General features: G+C 29.8%; 2 protein-coding genes across 3 annotated transcripts in view; one reads left to right on the top strand and one right to left on the bottom strand.

The window, feature by feature from the left end:
• LOC129226002 (zinc phosphodiesterase ELAC protein 2-like) overlaps nucleotides 1-853 on the top strand; it is a 55,153-nt gene extending 54,300 nt beyond the window's left edge. Inside the window, exon 22 of the mRNA XM_054860575.1 lies at nucleotides 690-853. Within this exon, the coding sequence (XP_054716550.1) occupies nucleotides 690-833 (144 nt within the window). The 3' untranslated portion in view covers nucleotides 834-853. The remainder of the gene's footprint in view (nucleotides 1-689) is intronic.
• A 30-nt stretch (nucleotides 854-883) lies between these two features.
• Nucleotides 884-25,204, bottom strand: part of LOC129226003 (sodium-independent sulfate anion transporter-like) — a 39,692-nt gene continuing 15,371 nt past the window's right edge. For both annotated transcript variants that reach the window (XM_054860576.1, XM_054860577.1), the window contains exons 6-20: nucleotides 23,702-23,756; nucleotides 20,734-20,821; nucleotides 19,580-19,773; nucleotides 16,065-16,137; nucleotides 15,788-15,832; nucleotides 15,432-15,492; nucleotides 13,636-13,691; nucleotides 13,413-13,553; nucleotides 10,414-10,472; nucleotides 8,856-8,942; nucleotides 4,103-4,202; nucleotides 3,951-4,027; nucleotides 2,886-2,951; nucleotides 1,894-1,978; nucleotides 884-1,186 (exon numbers count right to left, since the gene is read on the bottom strand). In XM_054860576.1, the coding sequence (XP_054716551.1) occupies nucleotides 1,023-1,186; nucleotides 1,894-1,978; nucleotides 2,886-2,951; nucleotides 3,951-4,027; nucleotides 4,103-4,202; nucleotides 8,856-8,942; nucleotides 10,414-10,472; nucleotides 13,413-13,553; nucleotides 13,636-13,691; nucleotides 15,432-15,492; nucleotides 15,788-15,832; nucleotides 16,065-16,137; nucleotides 19,580-19,773; nucleotides 20,734-20,821; nucleotides 23,702-23,756 (1,351 nt within the window). In that variant the 3' untranslated portion in view covers nucleotides 884-1,022. The remainder of the gene's footprint in view (nucleotides 1,187-1,893; nucleotides 1,979-2,885; nucleotides 2,952-3,950; nucleotides 4,028-4,102; nucleotides 4,203-8,855; nucleotides 8,943-10,413; nucleotides 10,473-13,412; nucleotides 13,554-13,635; nucleotides 13,692-15,431; nucleotides 15,493-15,787; nucleotides 15,833-16,064; nucleotides 16,138-19,579; nucleotides 19,774-20,733; nucleotides 20,822-23,701; nucleotides 23,757-25,204) is intronic.

Below are 25,204 nucleotides of genomic sequence, written 5' to 3'. Positions count from 1 at the left end.
CCTCCAAAACTACATTATTTGAATTCCATTAAAAATTTTAAAATTATTAATTAATTTGTTATTTAGCAAAAATAAGATGGGCAAAAAAAGAAATATTAAAAATAGCCTAACTAAAATTTATCATCATAACAAAAGTTTAATAATCATTATCATTTAAAGATTAAAAAAAAAAAAAAGAATATCTAGCAATGTTAGAATTTCATTCCTGAAATTTAATTCTGTTCCCAAATTCAAATGTCTTTCATATGCAAAGTAGTTGAGACTCTTCCATGACAAAGATTGAGGTGAACATCATTTTTGTTGCAAGCCGATAACCTCTCACTAATCATTTCAAATACTTTCAGCACTGTTTCTTTCTTCTTTCCCCTTTTTTTTCCATTTTATAACATTCATTACCATGCTCCACCCCAACCCTAGAGAAGTATTTAAGTTACTATAGTTATGCAGACAGCCACCAAACCTTTTGGTTTTAGCAACAATCCTCGAACACTTGGAAGTTGGAGATCCATGTTCTAAACTCTGATAGTGTCATGATACTGAGGTTTGACTGTATATTTTTTTAAAGTATGTATTCAAACATCTGATGAAACATCACTAAACAAAACTTTACAAAATGATTAATGTTTATTCTAAACTTCTATCATCTGTAAGATTTTTATTAATTCTATTTTTTTCTTTTATCCACCTAGGTTCGATTGTGTGATTTACCTATCTTACCATTATTTCTGCCTGTTCTGAGAACCTTGTTTCAAGAGCAGCTAGAAATCCATTCAGAACGTACCAATTATGTTACTAGCTTTGAAAATGTTTTATTAAAGACATTAAAATCTTGAAATACTGTTGATTTGCAGTGTAAATTAGTTGCCAATCGATTGAAAAAAAAATATTCATTGATATGCATAAAAAAATTTATTTAAACTTCATAAAAAAAATAACATTTGAAAAATTTAACAAATAAAAATAAAACTTTCACAGGGTGATAAACAAAACTATAATTCAAAATGAACGTTTTGAACTAAGTGCTAAAGATCTCGGTCATGGTCTTTCGCAACTGCATTGTCCAGTTCAACAGTTATTCCATTTGCCAGTTGGTCTTCCATTTTGCCTTGAGATACCCCTTTTGCTAACAACATATCAGCACTTGAGCTTTCGGCTATTTCTTGTTCTTCTATACAACTCTCTGTTCCTAAAAAAAAAGAATCTTAACTGTAAAATTTTTTTCAATTCAATTTTAGAATGTATAATATAATGTTTGTAAAAACAAATATTGGAAATTTTAATTATTGAACTTTGATTAGATTATAATCAAAACAACTCACTGAAACATTTCTGTTAATATGACTTGATAAAGCCAGAAAAATCCATTCTGTAACAGCTTTTTCTCTACATCTTGTTAGAATCACAACATTCAAACCCAATCATATGAGAAATTATTCTTGTAATAATAGTGAAAGACGACACATTTTCCCCCTTATGTTAAAAATGTTTTTTAATTCTATATTTTTATATTTAATAAGCTAACTATTAAGACTGATATTCACAATATTTTATTTTACAGTTGAGATCATTTATGAATGAACTTTTAGAACACTTTTCCACTATTATGTACCTTAAACTAAAATATTAAAGGTGCCAAAAAGTAATTTAAATAATTTAGAGTAAAAGCTCTGGACAAACAATATTTGACAATAAGTTGAATTTTATTAATAATTTTAAAACCTCATCAGCTTCAAACTAATGATATAACCAGCTCATTTTAATGATTATGTAGAAAGATAAAAGTTGAAATTCAATTTGTTATGGATAAATATGTAATAATATTTTCATATAAATGGATCAATCCGAGAATTATCTTGAATTCAAATTTACAAGACTATAAAGTAGCTTACATACTTTGAATTATATTTTGTAATTCTTCTTCTTGCTTGCAAATAAAAACAAAATCTTCTAAACAGCTAAAAGCTTTTATAGTTGAAGGCTGTAATAGAAAAATTAAAAAATACATAGCAATCATTTTTATTACCTTTAATTTTGAAGTAAAATACTTCTTTGTGTTGTTATTGTAAATATGTTTTATGTACAGTCTGACCTCTATATATTGAAGTAGCAAATTGCTGGAAAAAAATAGATATCTAGAAATTTCGATATATGGAAATTCTTATTTCATAATAAAAATCTCCTAAAACATTAAAATTAAAGCTAATTTTTGTGTATGAAACCCTATTTCTAATTTATACAAGCATTGGATTAAATGAAAATTAATAATTAAAAAATTAACAGAAATTACACATTTTTGCGCTTTTATACATCTTCATTCTTCGGCAATTCAACTTGATCCGCAACATAAGGGGGATTTTCGTTTTGACAATGTAATCAAGAGAAAAGTAAAAAATCATTCTACCCAACTTGAATGATTTTTACTGAAGATAAAAAGACTAGGAATGATAATCAACAGAGAAAAGGGATAACTTGAAATTGATTTTACAGTGCTACTGGTTAAAACTAAGATTTGAAATAAACTTAAGGGAATAAGAACTCCAGAACAGAACAACGACCTATCTACACGCCCCTCAACCCCAGATTCCTTATGAGTTTCGTAGCAAACTTTAGTGAACATAATTTTTTCCCCGTAACCTTCAGTTTTCATGAACAAAGAGTTAAAAGTGGGGGGGGGGGGGATCTACGATTGTCTCGGAATTTTTTTCGATATATAGAGATTTTTTCAATATATAGAAACAATTTTTCTATATAATGAACATAGAAATTTGCTGGGATTTCGATAAACAGAAAATTTTGATATGTGGAAGTTGGATATATGGAGGTTCGACTGTATTTACTTGTTAATGAATATATATATATATATATATATATATATACATACATACCTTAGTTATCTTAAGTAGAACCTTGATATTATCCTTTTCCAAACTTTTAACCATGTTTTTGATGCCCTAAAAACAAAATTTATAGGAAGCATTTTATAATTACTTAATTATATATACTATACACACATAGATAGAATATTTTATGAATATTACAACTTATTAAAAGCCTTAAAACCTCTAGAAACAAATTTGTTCATTTGTAAAAGACTAAACTTAGAGGTAATTTATACCAAAAAAAGAAAAACTAGGATTCCCAAATGTATCATGAGAGGAGATAAGAAAATATTTCGCTATCGATGGACCAGCAAACAGGTATCTTTAAATAAAATACAATCTGCAATATGTTTGACTTTTTAAAAAACATCAACCAAACCTTTTCTATGCATTCAAAAAAGACAATAACATGCTGTCTCAGTCAAAACAGCTGTAGCAGAATAGTTTAATGGAAAACCTGGAATTATCAATGAAGACATAGGTTTAACCAATTATTTGAGAAAACTTAAATTAAGCCTTTTAAAATGTCAAATGAATTCTCAAGCATTTTACTAACAAATAAAACAGTTTTAATTTAACAAACAGTGACAGTTGATATTATAGTTGTGTGTGACTTGTTTTATAAGAAAAGGGGGTATAAAAGTACCAGTCTATTATTAAAATTTTGAAAACCTGAGAAAGAAATACTATGCATAATTTAATCAATGTAGTCTTTTATTTTAATCTATCTGGAAATTTATTATTTTTAGAGCATGCTTTTGCTTTAAATTGTAGAAAATTTTTAAGATAAAGTTAATGATTAGTTTCAACAAATCAGGTTTTAAATTTAATAAAATTAAAAGTTTAAATATTGTTGTACAAGCGTTTAAAATGATCAACATTTTATTTCAACACAGTTCTACGAACTCATTGCTGTTAGTTGAGTTTTCAAATCTTTTTTTTTTTTTTCAACACACACTTAAATAAATGACAAATTGACCTTTTAAAATTAAGTATCAAAAATACTTTTCAACACGCTCTAGCTGAGTGTCCAGAACACTGCAATACATTTTTAAAAAACATTTTTATTACCATTGCTGTGCTGTAATCAAGTTCTTTTAAGTGATCTCCATGTATGATAACTGTACACTGTGATATATCAGGAAGACCTATAAAAACAATATACTATACAATAAACTGCACACAGTTGATATATCATTACAAAATGTGACATAATTACTTACTATATAAAGCTTTTGCCACTGTTCCATTGAAATCGTCTGTGCTTGGAAAATAAATGCTGCTCTCTGGAGTTACGTGTATAAACATATGACCATTTTCTCCCTATAGAACAGTGAAATTTTATTTTGAGCAAACATTTCAAAATCAATGGCACAAAAAAAAAAAAAAAAATCATGTTCTTGTAAAGTTTCTTAGTGATAATTAATGTAATCTTTTCTAATCAAGCTGTTTAGTTTTGTACATAATTGTAAATAAAATGTCAATAAAAATGTATAGATTTTAATGTGTCTTAGTATTATTTGAAATTGAATTCACACTTCAGCTAGCTTAATACAGTTCTAAATCAAGTTTGACTAACCATATTAGGATTAAATGCAATGTACCAGACACCAGTTATCACATCCAGAGACTGCGGACCTCTGCAATCTCTGAATGTGATAACCAGGCTGTCTTCATACTTCACACTAAACAGGGTCCACTGTATCTACTACTATTTGTGGTTTAATGGGTTGGATGGCTTGAAGACAGCTCTTTATCTTTTATCCAGACCAGAAGCCGATCAATCCTTGGTCCATAATCCCAAGAGGCATTGATTCACTTGAAGGACTTTGTGACCACGATATATTTAATGTGCCCCAGTCACCATTAACAAACATGGAGGATCTTCAACTGGTTGAGATTGTACCAGGGATCCTTTGGCTACGAGTTCAATGCCCTACCGATCATGCCACTGCAGACTCCAAACCGGGCTGTCTGGTATATTACATGTAGTTCCTGCCTTAGCCCTGGCTTAAGGGCGGTAACTTGCTGCTATATATTAGGAGTGCTGTTCTATCTACAAAAACAGAAAGGTTCTGCATTACGACAGAAATAGATTTTATTCCAAATGAGAACTATTGAATAATTGTACTAATTCAGGGCTTTGCCTGCAGATTCTATTTTTATAGGAGTTATTACGAAAAACATTTCTACAAGACAATACAGTATTTCATTTTTGAATACTACTAACAAAAATTTTTTAACTTTGAAAGTGCCAAACTCTATATTTAACACATTTTATAAGAGAGAGTGTTATCTTAATATATAAAAATCAATATCCTGAGATAATATATACCAACAAACAGCCAATACCGCTGAAGTCTCAGACTTGAAATTTGGCAGGCATGTCCATATTAGGGGTGCGACATCGATGTCAATGTTTTGGGAACATCGATGTTTTTGTTAAAACATTGATGTTTTTAACATCGAAGTTTTACTTTTGATGTTTTTGAACCATCAATGTTTTGATTTCAATGTTGCTGTTTTTGCATTTTAATTGAAAATTATCATAAAATTTGCTCCAATTTTCTCGCTAGGTAATTAAGTTTACGTATGAAGTTGCCAAAAAAATCATTTTTTGCACCCATTTTATAAGATCAATTTTTGTGTGTAGAGAATGATTTTTGGGAAGATCACTACAAGATAGTAGATTAACTAAAGAGCGAGGAAGAGGTCAAAACTATTGGAAGAACCTGACACTGATAGTCTGGTGCCAGAACTTGCAGTCTATTTCAAGGCTCCAGTTCTTAAACTAAAGGAAAATCCTCTATGCTACTACGGTGAAAATTATAACTTTAAAAATTCGGAGCTGGTAAAAAGTATTTGATAGTGATCGCAACTTCTGTTCCATTGGAAAGAGATGTTTCTCTGACTGGTGGGATATCCGCGAAAAGAGAAATGCGCTTTTGGGGGACAAAGTAAACAAACTTCTTTTTCTCCAAACTGTCAACACCAATATTTGGGGTTACTTATCGACTTCCCCAAACAAGTCGTCCCTCTATTACTTACAATCTGTGTTTAATTATTAACTAACAGTACAACACATATTTTTTGCTCTTAAAAATAATTGTTAGAATTAATTTTGTATTTTTAAAATAATTAGCACAACTTTTTCTCATTATTCAACTGACAGTAAGTGTTATGATACATTTTTTCTTAAATTCTTTTTTGATGTAAATTTACTTTTAGTTTCATTCGGTTTGAAAATGTTTCCTTATTACTATAACTAGTTTGTATTAATCAGTGCTTGTCTTATTATCAATTTTTGTCCTACTTTAATACCAAGTTGTTGCTAAATTATTCTTATTAAATTATATTCATGATTTGAGGTTCAGTATTTTCAATATTCTTTGGATACGTATTCATTTGTATTGCTTAAATTAGTGTAGTATATTCAAAAATATATGTTATACATTGATAAAAAGATAGATGTTTAGAAACATTGATGTTTTAATTTCTAACATCGATGTTTGCCATCGATGTCGCACCTCTAGTCCACATGATTACGAAAGTATCCATTAAGAAAAGACTTGTCAAAATATCAATTAGTTCAGGAGAAATTAATTAAAACCCCTTAATTTCAGTGAAATTAAAACTTGTAAATGAAATTTAAATCCCTTATTTTTGAAGGCTTTCCTCCATTCAAATCATTATTCAGTACTTATTTCAACTTTTGGCCGATAGAGCATTTTGAATTTGATATTGTTTTTGTTTCTCACATGCCCAGTAGCAGAAACTTTCTAGCCAGTCTGCGACACTATTTTGGGCAGTTGAAAAAAATCTGCGGGATTATTATTAGTTTTATTTTAAGTTTTCATAAAATACACAAGTCCTTTGAAAGGTCAAGATTCAGATATGTTCCAACAGGCCAGTGGCCACTAGACCCGAAAAACTTAGTGGCCCCCACACTGGGCCCCCACCTTCGCCGAGTTTTAAAGTATAAAAAGGGGGGAGGGTCACTACTTTCATAAAAATAAATAGAACTCTGCACACTGTGAAAAACAATTATTCAATTCATATTTATTTAAATGTGGAAAATTCAAGTTAAAATAGGTTTTTGAATTTTTTTTCTTCAAAAAATGAATAAATAAATAATTAGTGAATGAGAAGTTGGCAGGAAACTGCATTTTAGATGAATGTTTTAGTTTATAGCAGAGCTTCCAGAGCAATGAGGATCAAATACATACAATTGTGCAGATAATAATTCATTTTTCATGAAAATAATTTAAAAAAAAAAAAAAAACATGGTTTATTGTACATTTTAAGTTACCTTCAATAGTTTGTATTGAAGTAAACTGATCAAAACTTGATCCAATTCTTTTTTTGGGAACTAAAGCAAGTAATAGTCTGGTCTATTTCCATCTTACGAATGACCAAACATGGCGTCTCCGCGAAAAATTCAATGATTAAAAATTGATTTTTTAATTTGTAAAGTAGTAATAGAGAGAGATTCAAAATCCTTGAAATAGTCAGATTTTTGGACATTAGCCTCTAAAACAATGAATATAGGATAATATTGTAAAGTTAAAGTTTTGCATTTTTCAAGACAATAATTAAGAATTATCCGAAAAAATGGCCCATTTTGCACAATTTTCAACAGCATGAATTGCAATAAACATCCAATTCCGTTTCTGAAAACGTAGGCACTTAAAGAGTCTTGCGTACCAACATCTTGGGAATGACCAAACATGGCGACTACGCAAAAAATTAGGATCTTAATTTCTGAATTTGTTGCTAAAAATAATTTAAAAATAAAAATCATCTTGAGACTACACTAAAGTTGAAAAGTTTTTAGCGCTTTTGCGTCCAAAGCAATGAGGATAAGGTGAAATTTTAGTATAAAAATTTTCATTTCTCATGAAAACTATTTAAAAAAAAAGATTTGCTGCACATTTTAAGTCATTTTTTTAGTTTGCAGTTAAATGAAATACCCAGTTCTCCTGTGTTTTGGAAAATGTAGGCACTTAAGCATTTTATCTACTTCGATCTTATGAATGACCAAATATGGCGACTATGTTTCTAGCTGAAATGCTGAAGCATCCATCGCTTTTCCGGTGAAAAAACCTAACTCCGAACGATCTTTTTGCCAAGTTGTATTTCTTTTTTTTTTCTTTTATTTATTAATTTTTCTCTTTCTTTTTTTTGGTAAAATTATCTGCAGGCCGCTGAAAAATCTGCGACGCACGTCTCGCGTCTCGCAGTTTCTGCTACCGGGCTCACATGATTCTTCGAGGCTTTTCTCAGTTAAAATAATAATGTTTCTGTCTTTTGCTTTCACCTTTTCAAAACTGGAAACGAAGTTTTTGAGAACATCATCACAGATAAAATATATAAAGCATTTAAGTTTTATTTCACATCGTAAAAGTAAATGAGTGATTTTTTGCTATTTATTATTCGTTCGCATAGTACTGATTTAGAATGTGAATCTTCTGAGACCCTCCCAAAATTAGAAAACATTATGGGTATTAGTTACTATTATAGAGGATTTTCGTAACTAGGTGCACCAAGCACTGTTATCCCCTACTAATTCCAATACCTGAGCAATGCCGGGTACGAGAATGCTAGTGAAATACAATACTTAAAATGTGCATGTATGAGTACATGCCTCCATTCTTTTGAGTTGTTGAAATGACATCCACTATCTAACGGAGTGAAGTTATGCAGTGTGCAGATGAGATTTTTTCCTTTATTAAACAGATGTGATAATTTACATAAGCTGATGTTAATTCCCTTAGAGCAGCAACCCCTCATTTAAATAATCCATTGTAACAAAATGTAGCAATGAAATAAAACTTTATTGATCATATAGATTTTAAGAGAAATGTGTTTGTTAAAGCCCTCCCTGAAACAAAAGTCTCATTCAGGCCCTGATATGGTAAATCAAAGTAGGGAAAGAAAGAATGATATATATATATATGAAAAGATTGGAAATAATACTTTTTTGATAGAAACTGGTACATCAGGTCTATTTTGCTTGTATAATAGAATCGCAAGTGAGATGGCTGCTCCAAATAAAAGGCCATACTAAAAAAAAAAAAAAAAAATAGGTTAGAGTCCAAAAAAATTCATTCAAAAGTACAATTTAATACAACATAAGATGTTTCTTTCTATTTCCAAAAAAAAAAAAGAAATCATTTATGCACATTTATATTTAGTAAGTATATCAAAACTAATTTGCTTTTTGTTTTTGTTCTTAATATTCAGTGACAACGGTGCTAGGATTTAAATTGTTAAAGAATCAACACATAAAATATTTTCTGGATATTTTTAGAAAACAAAAGATAGTAACAATGAAACGTAAAAACGAATATTCAGTAAGTAAACACAAAGTAAGCATATTTACTTGAATTGAAATAACATTAAAACAGTTGAACTATTGTTTTAGTTCTTACTAAATTCCTAGCTAATGAGTTATTTGCGTTTGCTCAAATCTAAACAATGAATGCACTCAAGAAGTTTTATAAAACTGATGAAAAGTTGTTCATTGAATAAAAGCAAAAATATTATTTCCAAAGAAAACTATGATTGGTGATGAACTAAACAAATCATGCTATTCAAAGAGACGACTAATTTTTTTTAACAATAAGACTAATTTTAAAAAATCATTACAGTTACCTTTAACACGAAAATGCTTAACATGGAAAAAGTTTTCACATAAAATGATCCCCACAGTATACTTTGCAATTTATTACAAATCTTGTCTCCCTAATTTTCAGATTTCAATGCTTTCAGCTATGTTAATGTGTGCTCCATTCCAGCATAATCCTCTTGGTAAATGACGGTGAATGTTTAAAAATTTAAAAAAAAATGTTTTTGCTGCTAAAAGTAAAAAATTATACTTCCCTAAAAGGTATATAATAATGACACAATTTAAATAAAACCAACAAAAAGCAGAAAAGTTTAGATATAGCTTTACAGCCCTGAGAAGATATAATAATTTTCCTTTCTTTTTCTTTTTTCTTCAAAAGCTTTGTCTTCAAATAAATCTAATTTTAAAAAAAATCAGCTTTTTGAAAAAATCTACTATGTTTTTGGTTTAGAATGTACCTTAAAACTCATTTTACTGAGGTTTTGATTATTGGGATCAAAAAAGTTGGGAGACTTTTTTGATCCCAATTTTCTGATGAAAAAAGTCGGGAGACTTTTTTTGATCAGAAAAAAGACACTTGTCAATATTAAGCTTAACTTGCCAACAAATGCAATCAACAGAAGAATATTATTAAACTAGTAAAATAATTAAACTAATAAAATTTTTCGATCAGAGAAATGTTTTAAAAAATTAGAGGAAAAAATAAAACATAGCTTTTACACATTTTATTTCCTTCAATAAAAGTGTTTCAAATAAAACCAACATTTACTTTCCATTACTGAAATTTTTTTTACATTCATGAAACAACTCTTTGCGATTTTTATACCAAAACATAAAAATTAATTGATTCATTTGTTAATGTTAACCAATTCTACATCATATAAAGTAAAAACTTCATGGGCTCACCTCTAAACCAAGTGTGAATGAACAAATAAATGTTGTAAAAAATGGAATGAGCTCCAGCTCTGCAAAAGAAGAAAGTAAGAAATGTTCATATGCACATAAGCACATGTTTTTAAGAAGAAAATTAATTTACTTCTGCATTTAATTAAAATAATAATGAACCATTAAAAAGATGTTGATAACTTGAATTACTACAGTAAATTCTTGATTATCCACAAAATAGGGTGGCACGGTAACCGTGGATAAGCAAAAACCGCAGATAATCCAAATAATAGGTAAGAAACGATACTACTGTATACAATAACCAAAAAATATGAATAACGCTCCCAGATACATTTAAATTATAGCTAAAAATATAGCTACATTGTATCTACTAACACTGAATGTAAAAAAATATATGTAAAAGGCAAAAAAGAAACAACAACATAATCATAAGTTTAAAAAACATTTAATGATAGTTTTAAAAAAATATACATATGAAAAGAACCGTGGCTAATCTGACCGCTGATAGTCAGGAGTTTACTATACTTAAAATTACCCAATATCCAGTCAGGTAAGAATGCAAATTAATGTGTGAACACTTTATTTATTGCAATTAATGTTTGCCAACACCATGTGCTTTTGTGCTATTACTGTAAAAAAAATATCTTGTATGCATTATTTCACAGTATATAAAGTTTTCTTTTTGAAGTTTTCTCCATTCAAAAAAAAAAAAAACTCAAATGTTATGATTAAGTGTTAAGAACTACAGTAGTTGTAATGACTGTTATTCAGTACACAATCTAGTCTACAAGTACACAATACTGCAAAACTTGATTTAAGACTGATATTTCAGTTTTTTCAATAAACTTTGAGTGTTTTAGACTTAATGCAGTGAATTATCGGTTTTAAATGCATGAATATTTACAATTCTTTCAGAAGTGTTAACTAGGATAGTGACTAAATTTCTGACAAAAAATTTGCAAGAATCAGTTGCGTTGAACTGCAAAAACAGAGCTCAAGATCATCAGGTCTTGAACCATATGAATTCATGAAAAACACCATGTGTATTTAATGCTCATATCACTTAAGTGTTCAACTTCAAAATGGTTGTTTCTACAACGGTAAACTCCTGATTATGGGCGGTCTGATTATTCGCAGGTCTTTTGGCAATTTTTTAAAAATATTTTTTTAACAGTCATTAAATGTTTTTTAAATTTATGATCGCATTTTTGTTCATTTTTAGATTTAATATACGTATATTTTTTACATTTAATATTAGTAGATGCAATGTAGTGCTGTTTTTAGCAAAAATTTAAAAATATGTGTCAAGTGTTATTCATAGTTTTTAGCTATTGTAGACAAATAGTAAATAGTATGTTTTTTACCTATTATTCACATTATCTGACGCTTTCACTTATCGATGGTTACTGTGCCACCCTATTCTGCGGATAATCGGGGTTTTACTGTAGATTGTACTTGAAATTTTCACACATAAAATCCAAATTAAAAATATAAAAGTGCAAATTTGATTTTAATATTACTCAGACAGTCACACATACATACTCACATATAAATAATTAGAAGATGAAAAAAACTCCTTTCAAACAGAAAGGAGTAACTGCAATTTTCCTTCCACCACTTTAGGTTTCAACTTCAAAAAGGTAGGTTTTACTATATTATATTACAGGGCTGTCCAACTGGCGAGCCGCATGCGGCCCACCAACTTCCTATTCAGCATATTTCTTTTTTCGACATTTTATGGTATCAAGAAGAATCCGAAACTACCACTCTTGGTCAAGCCGGGGTCCCCAAAAATTTCCTCTTGATCGTTCTTTTACTCCTTTCATTGCATTGGGAGAAAAAGGTACAGGATATCTACAGGTCAAGGTCAAGCAGTCCTACCCTGCACGCTGGTGTTCGAACAAATTCCTAGAAATAAGATGGCTTGCGTTGGCAGGGGGATACAGGGAGGGAAGAGAGAAACATTTCAGATAAGCAAAACCTGCCTGAAATTCGTTAAAAATAAAGACCCCCCGCCACCGACTCTACGGCCTTTGCTGATTTCGAAAAAGAAATTGAGAGCTTGCTCCGACAGTTCATTCTTAGACCTTCTTCGGCTGGCAACGACAAACATCGATGTTGACATTCCTGCCCTTGTAAAGAAGGCGGATCAGTCTCGGTTTTCCCATTAAAATGTCAGCAAATTGTTTTATAATCCTTCTGTTTCATTGCTTTATAAGTAATAATTCAACTATTAATTTTTATTGTATAAGAGGTAAGAGGTTATTGTTCAACTTTTTCAAACTGTGGCCCGCCAGGTGATCAGTGACCGGAATTCTGGCCTGTGGGCTATTTGCAGTTGGACAGCCCTGTTATATTAGAAACTTTCACCAACATGGATAATATTGATAACTTTTTAGCTATTTGTAAAAAACAAAAAACTAATGTGTGCTGGTTGAACATATTTAACTATACTAGTAAAAAAAAACATTTATGCCAATTTTCTAGCTGACTATTAATTTGTCTTAAGCACTATACAATTTGCAGATATTAAACCAATTCCTTAAAGATCAACTTTTACAAAACATGTCAAAAAATGAAAAATAATACTGAGTTTTATGGGTAACTGAACAAATATAACAAGCCTGAAAATTCGCAGGTAGTATTATTGTTTAAAAATTACAATCAAATTACATAAATTAATAATTTTATGACGCAATCCCTGGGTGGTTAAGCTAGGTATTGTAGATCTGAGTTAGGGATTATGATGGTCTACCTAGTAGGTGTCCCTTTACAAATTATCACAAATTTTAGACATTGAAAGGACAAATTTCATAATGGCATTGAAATTTCACATTTGAGCGGGGAGGAGAATTTATTTTTAATGGGAACAGATTCAGAACAACTTTTGATAAAACCAGTTTATTATTTATTTATATTTTTTTATTTTAAGCTTTAAAACTTCGTATACTAGATGATACACTTAAAATCAAATGCAAATTATAATTAGAATTTCTTACTATTAGTCCTCCACATGGCTGGAATATCTTCTAAATGTATCATGAAAATCACAGCAGAAAATATGATTGCAGAAAGACACGATTTCGGAATATAATGAAATGATGGAGTTATCACGCATAATGCAAGTAAAACAAAAGTTCCTAAATGAAAAAAAATATGATGTGAAACAATTATTTAAAAAATCTTCAAAATTATTTCTTAAATATTGGAAAACTTCTGTACCTGAAATAATGCCGCCTAAAGGAGTTCTAACGCCACTTGTGTGATTTATCACTGATCTAATTTAAAAATAATTTTATAGTTATTATTAGGAAATCAGAGTTTTTGAAACGAATTAAAAGAGGTTAATTTTTAAAGGAAGATATAAATAAAGTAGCAGTTATACATTTTTTTTAGCAATTTCTTTTAAGACTACAAGAAATATATAGAAGGGAAAGGCACACAGACTTTCTGTTTTTTTAAGAAGGAAATTGAAACATGAAAACTAGAAATATTTCTATAGTATTAGAAGCTTAAAATGTAACAGATAACTTTTAAAACTTTATCTTTTAGTAAAACTTAAAATTATAATAGAACTTCAAATGATGCACAAAGCCCCAAAGAGCAGACATTTTCCATTAAGATAGTTTCCAGTACTCCGGATTACTTTTAATTAAATTATTTTGCATAGTTGAGCATTAAACAAAATATTTTTTAGTGACTTAAAACTCCAAAATTTTGGTCAGAGAAGGATGAGTACAGGAAAATTTTTAATTGCTGAGAAAGTACATATTATATGGGTCATTCTCAGATTAATGAGCAATTTCATGTAGGGTAACGGCACCAATAACAGACATGCTTAAGACATCGCTCTCAGGTTAATTCAATTTTCTGAACCTTTTTATGTATTTAGACTTTTAAAACTGTTTTTTTTTTCCTCAAGCAACTACATCTCATCTAAGGTTTGGCTGCTTCTGGATCCTCTGAATTAGTTAATTCTATTTTTATTTGCTCAATTTCAAAAAAAAGGTTCGACCCCAAGTAACAGACATCGATGATTCTGATGATACCCAGTAACAGATAGGATGAGTAATGGAGATAATTCTCCTTTTCTCTTCAAAATGAGCAAAAGTTCTTTATTTTTAGATCTAAAACCTTATTAAATTCAAATGAACATGAAACACTGGCAAACCTTGTGGTGTCTGTTCATAACTTCCGCCACTGCCTTGTAAATACCAGCTGGCTCATTAAGTTCACTCTGATATCACTAAATGGTTGTACAATCGTCATTGGTTGCAGCAACATCAGTTTTATCCACCTAAAGTTCTTATTATTTAGGTCCAAACTTATGACTGTCTGTTATTGGACCCTTGTCTGTTACAGGTGCTGTTACCCTATTTGGTTTTTAAATGCCAATTACACAATTCAGTCATGAATGTTTAAAATTCTTACTAACATTTCTCTTCACGCATTAGTTTAAATGTGAAAATAAATTTCAATGTCTAAATAAACTAAAAAGTACCAGAGTCATTACCATGTCTTCAACTAAATGGCAAACTTGATTAGCTGAAGATTTATTGTAAGAAACAAAAAGTTTTAAAAGCAAAAATAAATGAGACAGTGAGAAGCAAAGAGATGTAGAAGGCAAAATTAAAAATTTGGAGATAACCAGTGCAAATAGTAGGTGAACCCCTTCTCTGTCTTGGGGCAAGATATAGTACTAGTAGCCCTGGTAGGAGCTGCTGTACAGCATGATTTAGAAAAAAAAAAATTCAATGAAAGTCTACCTAGAACATTATCTTTATATTCCTTTTACTCAAAACTTAAAAATGTCCACTTACATCCCTTTGCTTCTCACGGCCTCAAATGGTGTAGTGAAACATTTTCATGGAGATCTCTGATTGAAAATTGAAAAACACAACGAGTAATCGGGTTAATATCTTATATACATTCTATTTAAAAGTTATAAGGGATAATTCATGCTATTACACCCTTTTTCAATGGAGTGTTCAAAATAATAATTGTTAAAATGAAATTACCTGGAAAAACTTCCAGTGACTGGATATGATGATACAAATGAGCCCATTAAATTTCCCATTCCTGCAATTTAAAGTAACAACCTATTTCAATATCTGATAAGAAACAGAGTTAAGGAAAACTAAAAAACAAACAAAAGCATACATTTATTTTAATGTTAGGAGAATCAAAAAATTAAAAACAAATTAAAACTTGATTTACTTTTATTTGATTATAGAGTCAATGAATTTTTAATCCAGTATTTTAAATTTGTGTTGGTTTTGCTGCACCAATTAAAATTTAATTATCATCGTACGCTTAGGGATTATAAAAAAGGGAACACATTTTTATATTTGAGAAAATGTATAAATTTTTGTACCTAGGGCTATCATTTCTCGAGTAGCTTGTAATTTCATTCCCCTTGCTAAAAGAAAGGGAAAATAATGCATTTAAAATTCACAATGTAAATAGTCAAGTACATCAGACAAAATAATCATTATTGATTATTTTTTACTCCCACAATATTTGAAAAAAGGACAATGAATAATGAAAAGATGTTATTGTTTTCCATGAAGTAGATAATGTAAAAAATATAGGTATATTTAATTATTAAAGAATTATATTAAATTATTAAAGAAGTCACTAACAGAACTTACTAAATGTTTTAGCAATTGCAATAGCTTCAAGTAAAGATATCAATGGAATAACAATAGCAGCAGAACCAAGATCCTAAAATATATATATAAATTAATTAACCTGAAATTTCAATATTTGACAAACTACTTTGAGAATGACAAAAAAAAAAAGGTAAAAAATACATAAAGGCTTTTAAAGTAATGCCAGACTATCAATATTCCCTTTTTGGGTGATAATACAAAAAATATAGGTTTTTGAAGCTGAAATTCCATGTAAAAAAAATAATCTTCAATTTTTTTAAAGTTAATTTATATTGGTCCTTTTAGGCCCCTTTTTACTCTCACATAATTAGTCACATTCTTTATTGATTATTTTGTAACTTTTCTTGTACTTAAAATTTTGGACCTGGAACGAAGGATACCGGATAGTAAATATATATTTTAAATATTATTTTTAAACTTTTCATTTAAATACACTTGCATCTTGTATGAGGAACACGATTTGAACTGATTAAAATTCACACATCTTTCCTAAAATGGATTTTTTTAAAATGTTGTATGCTCCATTTCTCATTGTATATCCTCCATTACATCTATACTGTAACGGAGGATTCATATACGGAGGATACGAATTCTTAGGTTTTGCTATGCACAATGTGTTGATTTACGGTTAACGCAACATGTTATTTGGAATTTACTAAAAAAAAAGTGATTCAATTTTAACTATTAAAAAAAAATTAGTACACAAGCAATTCTTTCCTTTTTAACTCAATAACCGAGGATACACAAAGTTAAGGACCTGTTTGACTTCAAAGAGAATAGTGCTGAAATTCTTTTGCACAAAGTTGTTTAGCTTCACTATGAAGACCCAGAGTTGAAAAGGGCTACTTGTGATTCTAAACCTTTGTAATGAGCTGCCAGTACTGTTATCTATTGGAAATTCTAATACTTAATTAGATCCTGAATGGAGGATACAAGAAAGACTGACAGTGATTCAAAAGATTATGAATGCTATGTATGTTTTTTATTTTACAACATAATTATTTTAAACTATTAAAAAACATCAAGTGATCCAAATTTCACTTTTAAATCTGTTATATTTTTTGCATTGAGTAAATAAATGAAAAAGTACATGGGAGGAAATGTGTTGGGACATGTAACGGAGCCATACAAGTATCCCTCTGTTCAGTGAAAAAAAATATTTAAAAAAAAATTATAACATTATTAATTTGTATTGATCATTTTCAAAATTTGTTATACTTTTCTAAATCCCTTTAAAAAGTGTTTAAAAATAAATGTTTTTGAAACTAACTATCCTGGACCTAAAAAAGCGCGTTTTTTGTGCGTTTTCCTTTTGCACACAAAGCAGTTTTTTTTTTTTTAATTTTGATACTTAAATGTAAAATGATTACATAGTAATTGTTTTTATATTTATAAACAAATATAAATCAAAAACCAAATTATAAGTAGTTCAAAAGAAAAAAAAATATTACTGTTTAAATTTTATTGAACATACATTTGAGTATTTAGCAGGAAGTTACCGCCCTTAAGCCAGGGCTAAGGCAGAACTATATGCAATACATCAGACAACCTTGTCATTGCATCCAGAAAGAGCAATTTTGTTCTTATTACACCTCATCAGTTTGGATTAGTGACCTAGCTGGAGACAGATGTCATCTCATTGAAGCCGAGAGTGCCAACAAACTGGTAGATAAAATAAATTTCTCACCAGCGAGTGTCTGCAACTTAGTGAGGTCCGAATCGTAAATTGAAGCCAAAGCCTGGATATTTACCAGTAAGTTACTGTTTTTTCTGCCTCCAGCTCGATCATTCACTAATCCAGGCTGATGAGTTCTAATAAGAAAGAAACAGCAGTCTCTGAATGTGATGACTGCGCTGTCTGGTATATTGCATGTAGTTCTGCCTTAGCCCTGGCTTAAGAGCGGTAACTTACTGCTAAATACCCAAGCATTGCCTTCAACTCACGATTCGGACCACACCATGCTGAGGACACTCGTTGGTGAGATAAATTTATTTTATCTACCAGTTTGTTGGCACTCTCAGCATCAATAAGATAACATCTGCCTAAAGCTCGGTCATTCACTAATCCAGACTGATGAGTTTTAATAAGAGCGAAACTGCAATCTCTGGATGTGATGACGGGCTGTCTGGTATATTGCATACATTTGAGTACCTGATTGGACGAATAAGAGAATTAACATGAAAATAAAAAAACCTCAATGTGTTAAGGTAATTTTCCCCCCACAGTTTTATAATTAAATCAGTTAAAATTTTAGAATGACTTCAAACAATTAGATTGCTACCAACACTTCTATCCAAAATAAATTCACGATTGCCAAGATTAATCAGTGTCATGAACAACCCAATACTGTGTTCTGATTGATCTTTGTTTATGGATCAACTGGTGTCTGAAATTTTTTTCTCTTAAATTACACTGAACCTGTCTTTCTCTACTCATTTTAAAACTATTTTTTCTAGCACAAAAATTCTCTTTTGATGTTCATCAAGAGCTTACTTAGAGTATACCAACTGTACTAATAATATTTAGCAAGCTTTCTTTATTCTGGCTTTAAGTCTGGTTATCTGGTTAAGTTTGGTTATAACTTGCAATAAAACTATTTTACATTTCTTGATTGTTTTTGACTTTTGAAAAACGAGATCAAATTCATTCTTCACATATATAAATGCTAATTTTAGTTAGATTTACTTTGTTTAACTTAAAAAAAAGAAAAACTATTAAGTTTATAAATGCCCATACTTATACAATTGTTATAGCAGGGAGGGCAGATGGGCTGTGGAGTGAATTTTATTCTATTTGCCAGTAGGCAGTGGCACAGAAAAAAGGACATTTCTCTTCAATGATTTTAGATTTTGAAAAAAAAAATCTAGTTCTAAGCATTTAGCCCCTGGTATTAATTTGAATTTTAGCATCTAGAACTCAAACTATGATGTTGGAAATCACAAATTGTGATAGAACCCTACTCAATGGGGTTCTAGTCTCTATGAATGTTTCCTATTGCAATCATAATTCCAAAAAACTTAATTTGAACTCAAGATATCAAAATTAAATTAATACCAGGGGCTAGATGTTGGATTTTATGTGCTGGATATGTTTTGTTTAAAAATGATTGTGCACAGTTGAGAGGGTTGGGTATAAATAAAGTCGATTTCAGGGGACATAGATGCCACTGCCATGGAGGAGTACCGGCGTACGGGAGCTGGTGGATCTCAAAAGCGACCAGGACACCAACTTCAATCAAGTGAGAGCAATTAGCAATTTGTAATCCCCTCCCCCCCCCCCCCCAAAAAAAAAAGTCGGAGGGATTGTTTCTGTTCCACCTAAAAAAATTACTTTGGAGGGCCATGGTTAGCAGAATATAACTTAATTCATTTCTTTTGTCAATGTGTTTCATATAAAATTATTATATTTACTGACTGAAAAAAGTTGCGACTATACATCTAAAAATTCAACGGTTAATAAGAAGTATTTTTTAAATAATGGACATGAGACTTACTGACAATACATCAGATGTATCTTTATTTATGGTCGAGTTGGACTGAGGATCAAAGTGATGAATTGACCATTCCGGAAAATGAAATTCTGGAAGTCCTGCATCCACACGTTGAGTGAGGGAAAAAACATCATATCCCAAAGACAAACATGCAGAAGCGAATGCCGAACAAGCAATAACAACCAATGCATTTCTTGCTGAAAAAGTGTAGCTTTGGTTAACAACAAAGCAAACATTTTTTTTAAGCAAGAAAAAGAAATTAAACTATATTTTTAAAAAAAATCAAATAAAACAAGATTTTAATGGCTTTTAGTTGGATAGAAAATTCTTACATTAATTTGGATTCAACAGAACAAAATTTTAAACATTGGTTTTACATTATGTTTCAACATTTAAAAAGCATTGTCTTTCATTAAGTACAGACAAGATATTTTTTATTAAATCCAAAAAATAGGATCTATCTATATTTAAGAAAGAAAAGTGTTAAAGTCAAAAAAATGCCAGACCAAGAATAGCAACAATAATAAAACAGCAATTTGGAAACAATATCTTCAATTAGTAAGTTAGCTAGATGTAAATTAGCAGCATATTTATATGTTCAGAATTTCCTTTAGTGCATTTATAAGCATGTATAACTAACTCGTGTGGGATACCTTTGAAACATTTTGTAGCAGAACAGTCCTCTGAGAAGCAGTTTTGGTTAAATAGTTTGATTATTTGAACTGAAAATAGTGAAGCATTAAAGTTATTATGCTTTTAAATCAGTTTGAAATTGAAGCTATTGCAGAGGTGCCTGATATTTTTAGTTGGCATTGATTTAGTAGAGATAAAAGAATTTTATTATTTTTGTTCATTATTGCATATTCCATGCTCCTGAGTAAATTAAAGAGTTTTATGGTTTGTAATATAAAAATCACTTATTAATATCATAAACATATTTTTACAAACAATTCATACGAAAAAGTATTTCAAATATTATAAGAAATCAACACATTAGTTTTTTTATATAAATGAAATTCAAACTGTTACCTTGTTTCGACTGACAATTCAGTTCTCACGTTTTCCTTCACTCCTAAAATCTAACTTACAGATAATGCAAAACCAATTGCAACAATTACAATTACAAATGTTCGAGTAATGTAAAATAATTTTCTAACCTGTTGCAAAAGACCACCATATAGCTTCCAAGCTTTTCTGAGATCCAGAAATCCAATTACCACAAGCAAACTTTTGATCTTTGAATTTCTTCAAAGAAACATAAAAAATATTTCTTTTAGTACAACTCTGACAAAGTATTTTCATACAGAGAGTTCTTCATGGTTCTATGTATCTACTTTAAAGTATGTAAGATAAATTTGATTACAAATTTTATTTCAAAAAGACATGAACAAAATTTACAGTAGCCAATAATAATTTTTAAAAATCAGTCAGTAGAATAATTAAAAATTGAGAGAAGAAATACAGGCGGCATTATAAAAGCTATTTAATCAGAGCTGTATACCTCGTATTTCTTCGCTCAAATTTTTAACCTTAACTTTATTGGCTGCTTTAGAATCATCATAAATATATTAAGATCAACTTCAATTTTTGAGTGCTTTCAGCATTCGAAAAATCATATACTTATTTTATTTCATGCTTTTTAGTGCAAACCAAGCTTATATAAATAGTCTTCAAAATAAAATATAAAAAAAATTTCTTTGTTCTAAAATTTTTGCATTTTGAAATTCATAACAGGTATATTTTTTTGAAATTTAAAACATATTTATATTTGTTACATATTCTTCTTTGGGGGAAAAACAGTAATGGCTTTCAACTTCGACCACGCTAACACTGAAGATGGCCGCCGCAGATGCGGCCGAAACGTTTTGGAGTAACAACACTCAGACTAAGGCACAACAGCTCGAAATCTTACAACATTATGGTATTGACTTTCATTTCAATATAAATGCATTGCACATAAAGAGAGAATAGTTTATACAGTCAATTCGCAATAACTCAAAGTCCGATAACTCGAATATTACTATAAGTCGAAGTTTTTATCAAGTCAAGACCTTTGTCTTTAATTTCATGCTAATTATTCTCAATATCTCGAAGTTAACTTCTTTTAACTTGAAGTTTTTTCAAAGATGACACAAAATTTAATTCTCTTCTTAAATTAAATCTTTCTGAAAAGAAATTTATTTTGAAAGAACAAAAAAAAAAGCAAGTGACTATGAGAGAAAAATTAATTCACCTTCATTTGCAATTCCTGCACAAATAGACATCTAAAGCAAGAAGAGCACTTGTTGAGCCAATGTGCCATAAAGGAGTTATATGTGCGGAAATGAGTTAGCTTGTTTTCTTTTGTTGTTTTGTTACACTTTAACATGTTGCTGGACTACGAATTTATTTTTAAGCTGTCAAGTCAACTGATTGTACCTCTATTTAAAAAGTGACCTAAGTTAAGATGCCTTTCATTTATAGTTCGATCATTTGCTGTAAGTTCCTGAAAGACAGAGTGAGTTTTCTTTAATATTAAAGATGTCTAAGCAAATATACTCTGTCAATGACATTAAAATAAAAAGAGAAACTTCTAAAGCAGTAGAATCCATGAATTTGAATCAGAAACGAATGAAGATGTGCACCTTTACTGAAATAGAATCAGCTCTATTCAAGTGGTTCCAGCAGTATCTAAATCGAAACTAAGCTTTTGATTTTTTTCTCTCAATATTTTTGATTAAACTGTGCATGTTGAGCTTTAAAATTTTTGAGTTCTGTAATTTTGGCGTTTATATGTAAATAATAATTAAAATATTCGATGGTTTTTAATATTTAAATGTCAAAAACCGAAATCAGTGGCAAGGCAAACTTCTGATAAGTCGAAGTTTTTCGTTGGTCCCTTTAGATCCAAGTTATCGTGAATTGACTGTATTTATTGTTATTTTTTTCTCAATATTGCTGATTTGTATGCTGGAATTTAAAAGCACTTTTGAACAAGAGTGGAAAAAAAGCTTTATAAACACCTACAAGTATGCTTAAGGTGGGCCTTGTTATTAAGTTGATAAATTAATTCATTTTTTTTTTTTGGCAATAATTAAAAAGCGGAAGTATGATAACTTTAACATTACTATTATTTTTCATTGTTTTTGGCAAAAGTCAAAAACATGAAACAAAACGCAAGGATTATGATGGAGAAAGTAATCTGAGAAATAGTCTTTAAAAATCAATATCCATATAAATAAAACAGAAAATATATGTGTGTGTGTTTGTGTATGTTCCCTATACAAACCTACAGTTTTTGTCGGATCTCGACCAAATTTGGCAGGGAGGTACTTGGGCACACAAGACGGAATGTGTGAAGGGGGGGGGGGGGGGGTTGGAGCGCCAATAAAGAACCGAATAGTTCAAATTTAAATTTTGGGACTTGAAAATGGCTCTTTCTACCCAAAATAATTACCTGATTTCTTTTATTCAGGTCAACCAGGAACAAAAAGGCTGTAAAATCACCGGGAAAATATTTAAAGCACTTTTAAGCCTAATGAAAACTCCATTTTCATATTGGAAAGTTATCGTTTGCGCAATCTCATTTTAAATTAGCGTGAATAAAACCATTCAGAAGGTTGCCACTTTTTTTTTCTCGACAATGACTAAATAAAATTTTCTTAGATTTTGAGGTAAAAATTTCCCATTTTGGTTATTATTTGGCAATTTATCTTCTTTCCTTTTTATTTTTTTGGAAAGGGGAGAGGGATTTTAGTCGTATTTATGGAGGGTTGTGTTTAATTTATTCTGGAATTTTTAATTTGATATTTTCTTTCTTTGAAAATGATTATTTTGACGGAAAATTTCATAGATATTTTTTTCCAGTCTAATTGAAGCCTGATTGTTGAACATGCGTCACTTGACATAACTTTTTTTTTAGAGGTAGACCGTGCAAAGTCGGATAATATGCAGCTAGCATATCAATAAAATATCCTTGGAAATCTTCCGATTCCATCAAAGTTTATATCATTAGCACATTTATTTAAACTTACTTGGGTTTCCAACAATACACATTAAATGCATTAGTACTCATATTCAATAATTGTTTTATAAATAAATGTTTTAAATGAAAAGATATGTACAGAAACTTACTTAATTACTTACTCTAAGTAAGAGAAGAAAGAAGATTGATGTTATCCCCATACCCATATCGTACAAACTACAAAAAGATCACATTTTTAAATAAGAAAATAATCTTTAAAAAATTATTAATATTGTTACAAATTTTGTAAATGGTAATTTTTTTTATGATTAATTTGTTGTAATCCGGCTAAATTTGGTGTTTATTCTATTATTTTTCATCTAAAATTATCTTAGAAAAGTAACCTGTAAATAGTTTCTTGTAATGTACATACAACCTCCTAACATTTGACTGAAGTATACGATCCCCCCTCCCCCCCCCCCCCCCCATTTCTGAATGATAAGATTTGTGAATGGAATAAAAAGAAAATATGAGAAATTGGTAGAACATTGTAGGATTTTCTGGACATTTCTTTGCTGGGTATAAAACGCCATGCCTCTTGTGAATGGAAAGGAGTTAGTTTGCTTTCTAACTGTTTAGTCTCTTTTACTGCTGTCTGCAAATGCATTAGTTCTTGCGCTGTGATTTTCGAATTACTGTTCTTTTCACGTATTTTGGATTTAAATGTGTGGTGTACTGAGTAATGTACAATGTTTAACAATATTCGATTAATTGCTGGATGTTTGCAATTGTTGCCTACTCTATTGCTAATACTTGTAAATAAATCTTCTGTGTTTTTTCCAAGAACTGTGTTGTCGTTTTGAAGAAAGTTTGAAGTTGCATCAGACTCGTAACAATATTTTAAACTTATTTTCCTTTCTATTGATGTAAACACACATCTAATAACCATAACATTAAGGTCATGTGCACATTAAGATCAATATTCAAAATATTTGACACAAACCATTCTCAGATCACTTTTGATTTCAATGATTCAAGTTAAGAAGAGATACATTCAACTGAAGTAAAAACACACAATAATTTTACGTTTAACCCCTTGATTGTGTAGCCCGAATCCAGTTCGAGCAACGACTACGCGCAGTTGTGATGCCTTTAGGATACTTAATTCACCATTTCCCTAATAGATGGCATTAATGGTCCTAGTTTTTCACCCATTACAACTGAAGTATATTTGTGTAACTATATTTGTATAGTACCTTGTTTTGGGATATACCCTACTGTAAAAGATTTGTAAAAGTTATGTATTGAAAATCATATTGTTGTGTTTTAATATTATGTAATACTATTTATATTATATTTAGCTTAAAACCACTGTTTAATTTGCTCCAAATGAATAAGAGGTGCATGTAATCCATTGCTTTTTTATGTGTATGTAAAAATTGTAAGTATAGTAAAATATTTGCAAAATGTATTAAAAATCACATTGTTGTGTTTTTATATTATATTAGCTATTTTTTTAAACTAAAAATTCCTAATTTTTCTCATGAAATTTTATGAAAAAATTTTTTTTTCCAAAAAATAGTCAAATTGCACATTTAACTAACGTGAACGCAATTCTTTTTGAAAATGAGCTATTAAACAACTCCAATGCTTCCCATAAAATTTGTGTTTTAACATTTTAATTT

Source organism: Uloborus diversus, chromosome 7, assembly GCF_026930045.1.
Source record: "Uloborus diversus isolate 005 chromosome 7, Udiv.v.3.1, whole genome shotgun sequence".
Lineage (NCBI taxonomy): Eukaryota > Metazoa > Arthropoda > Arachnida > Araneae > Uloboridae > Uloborus > Uloborus diversus.
Note: the sequence above shows the minus strand (reverse complement) of the source record. Positions and strands in the feature narration are given on the sequence as shown.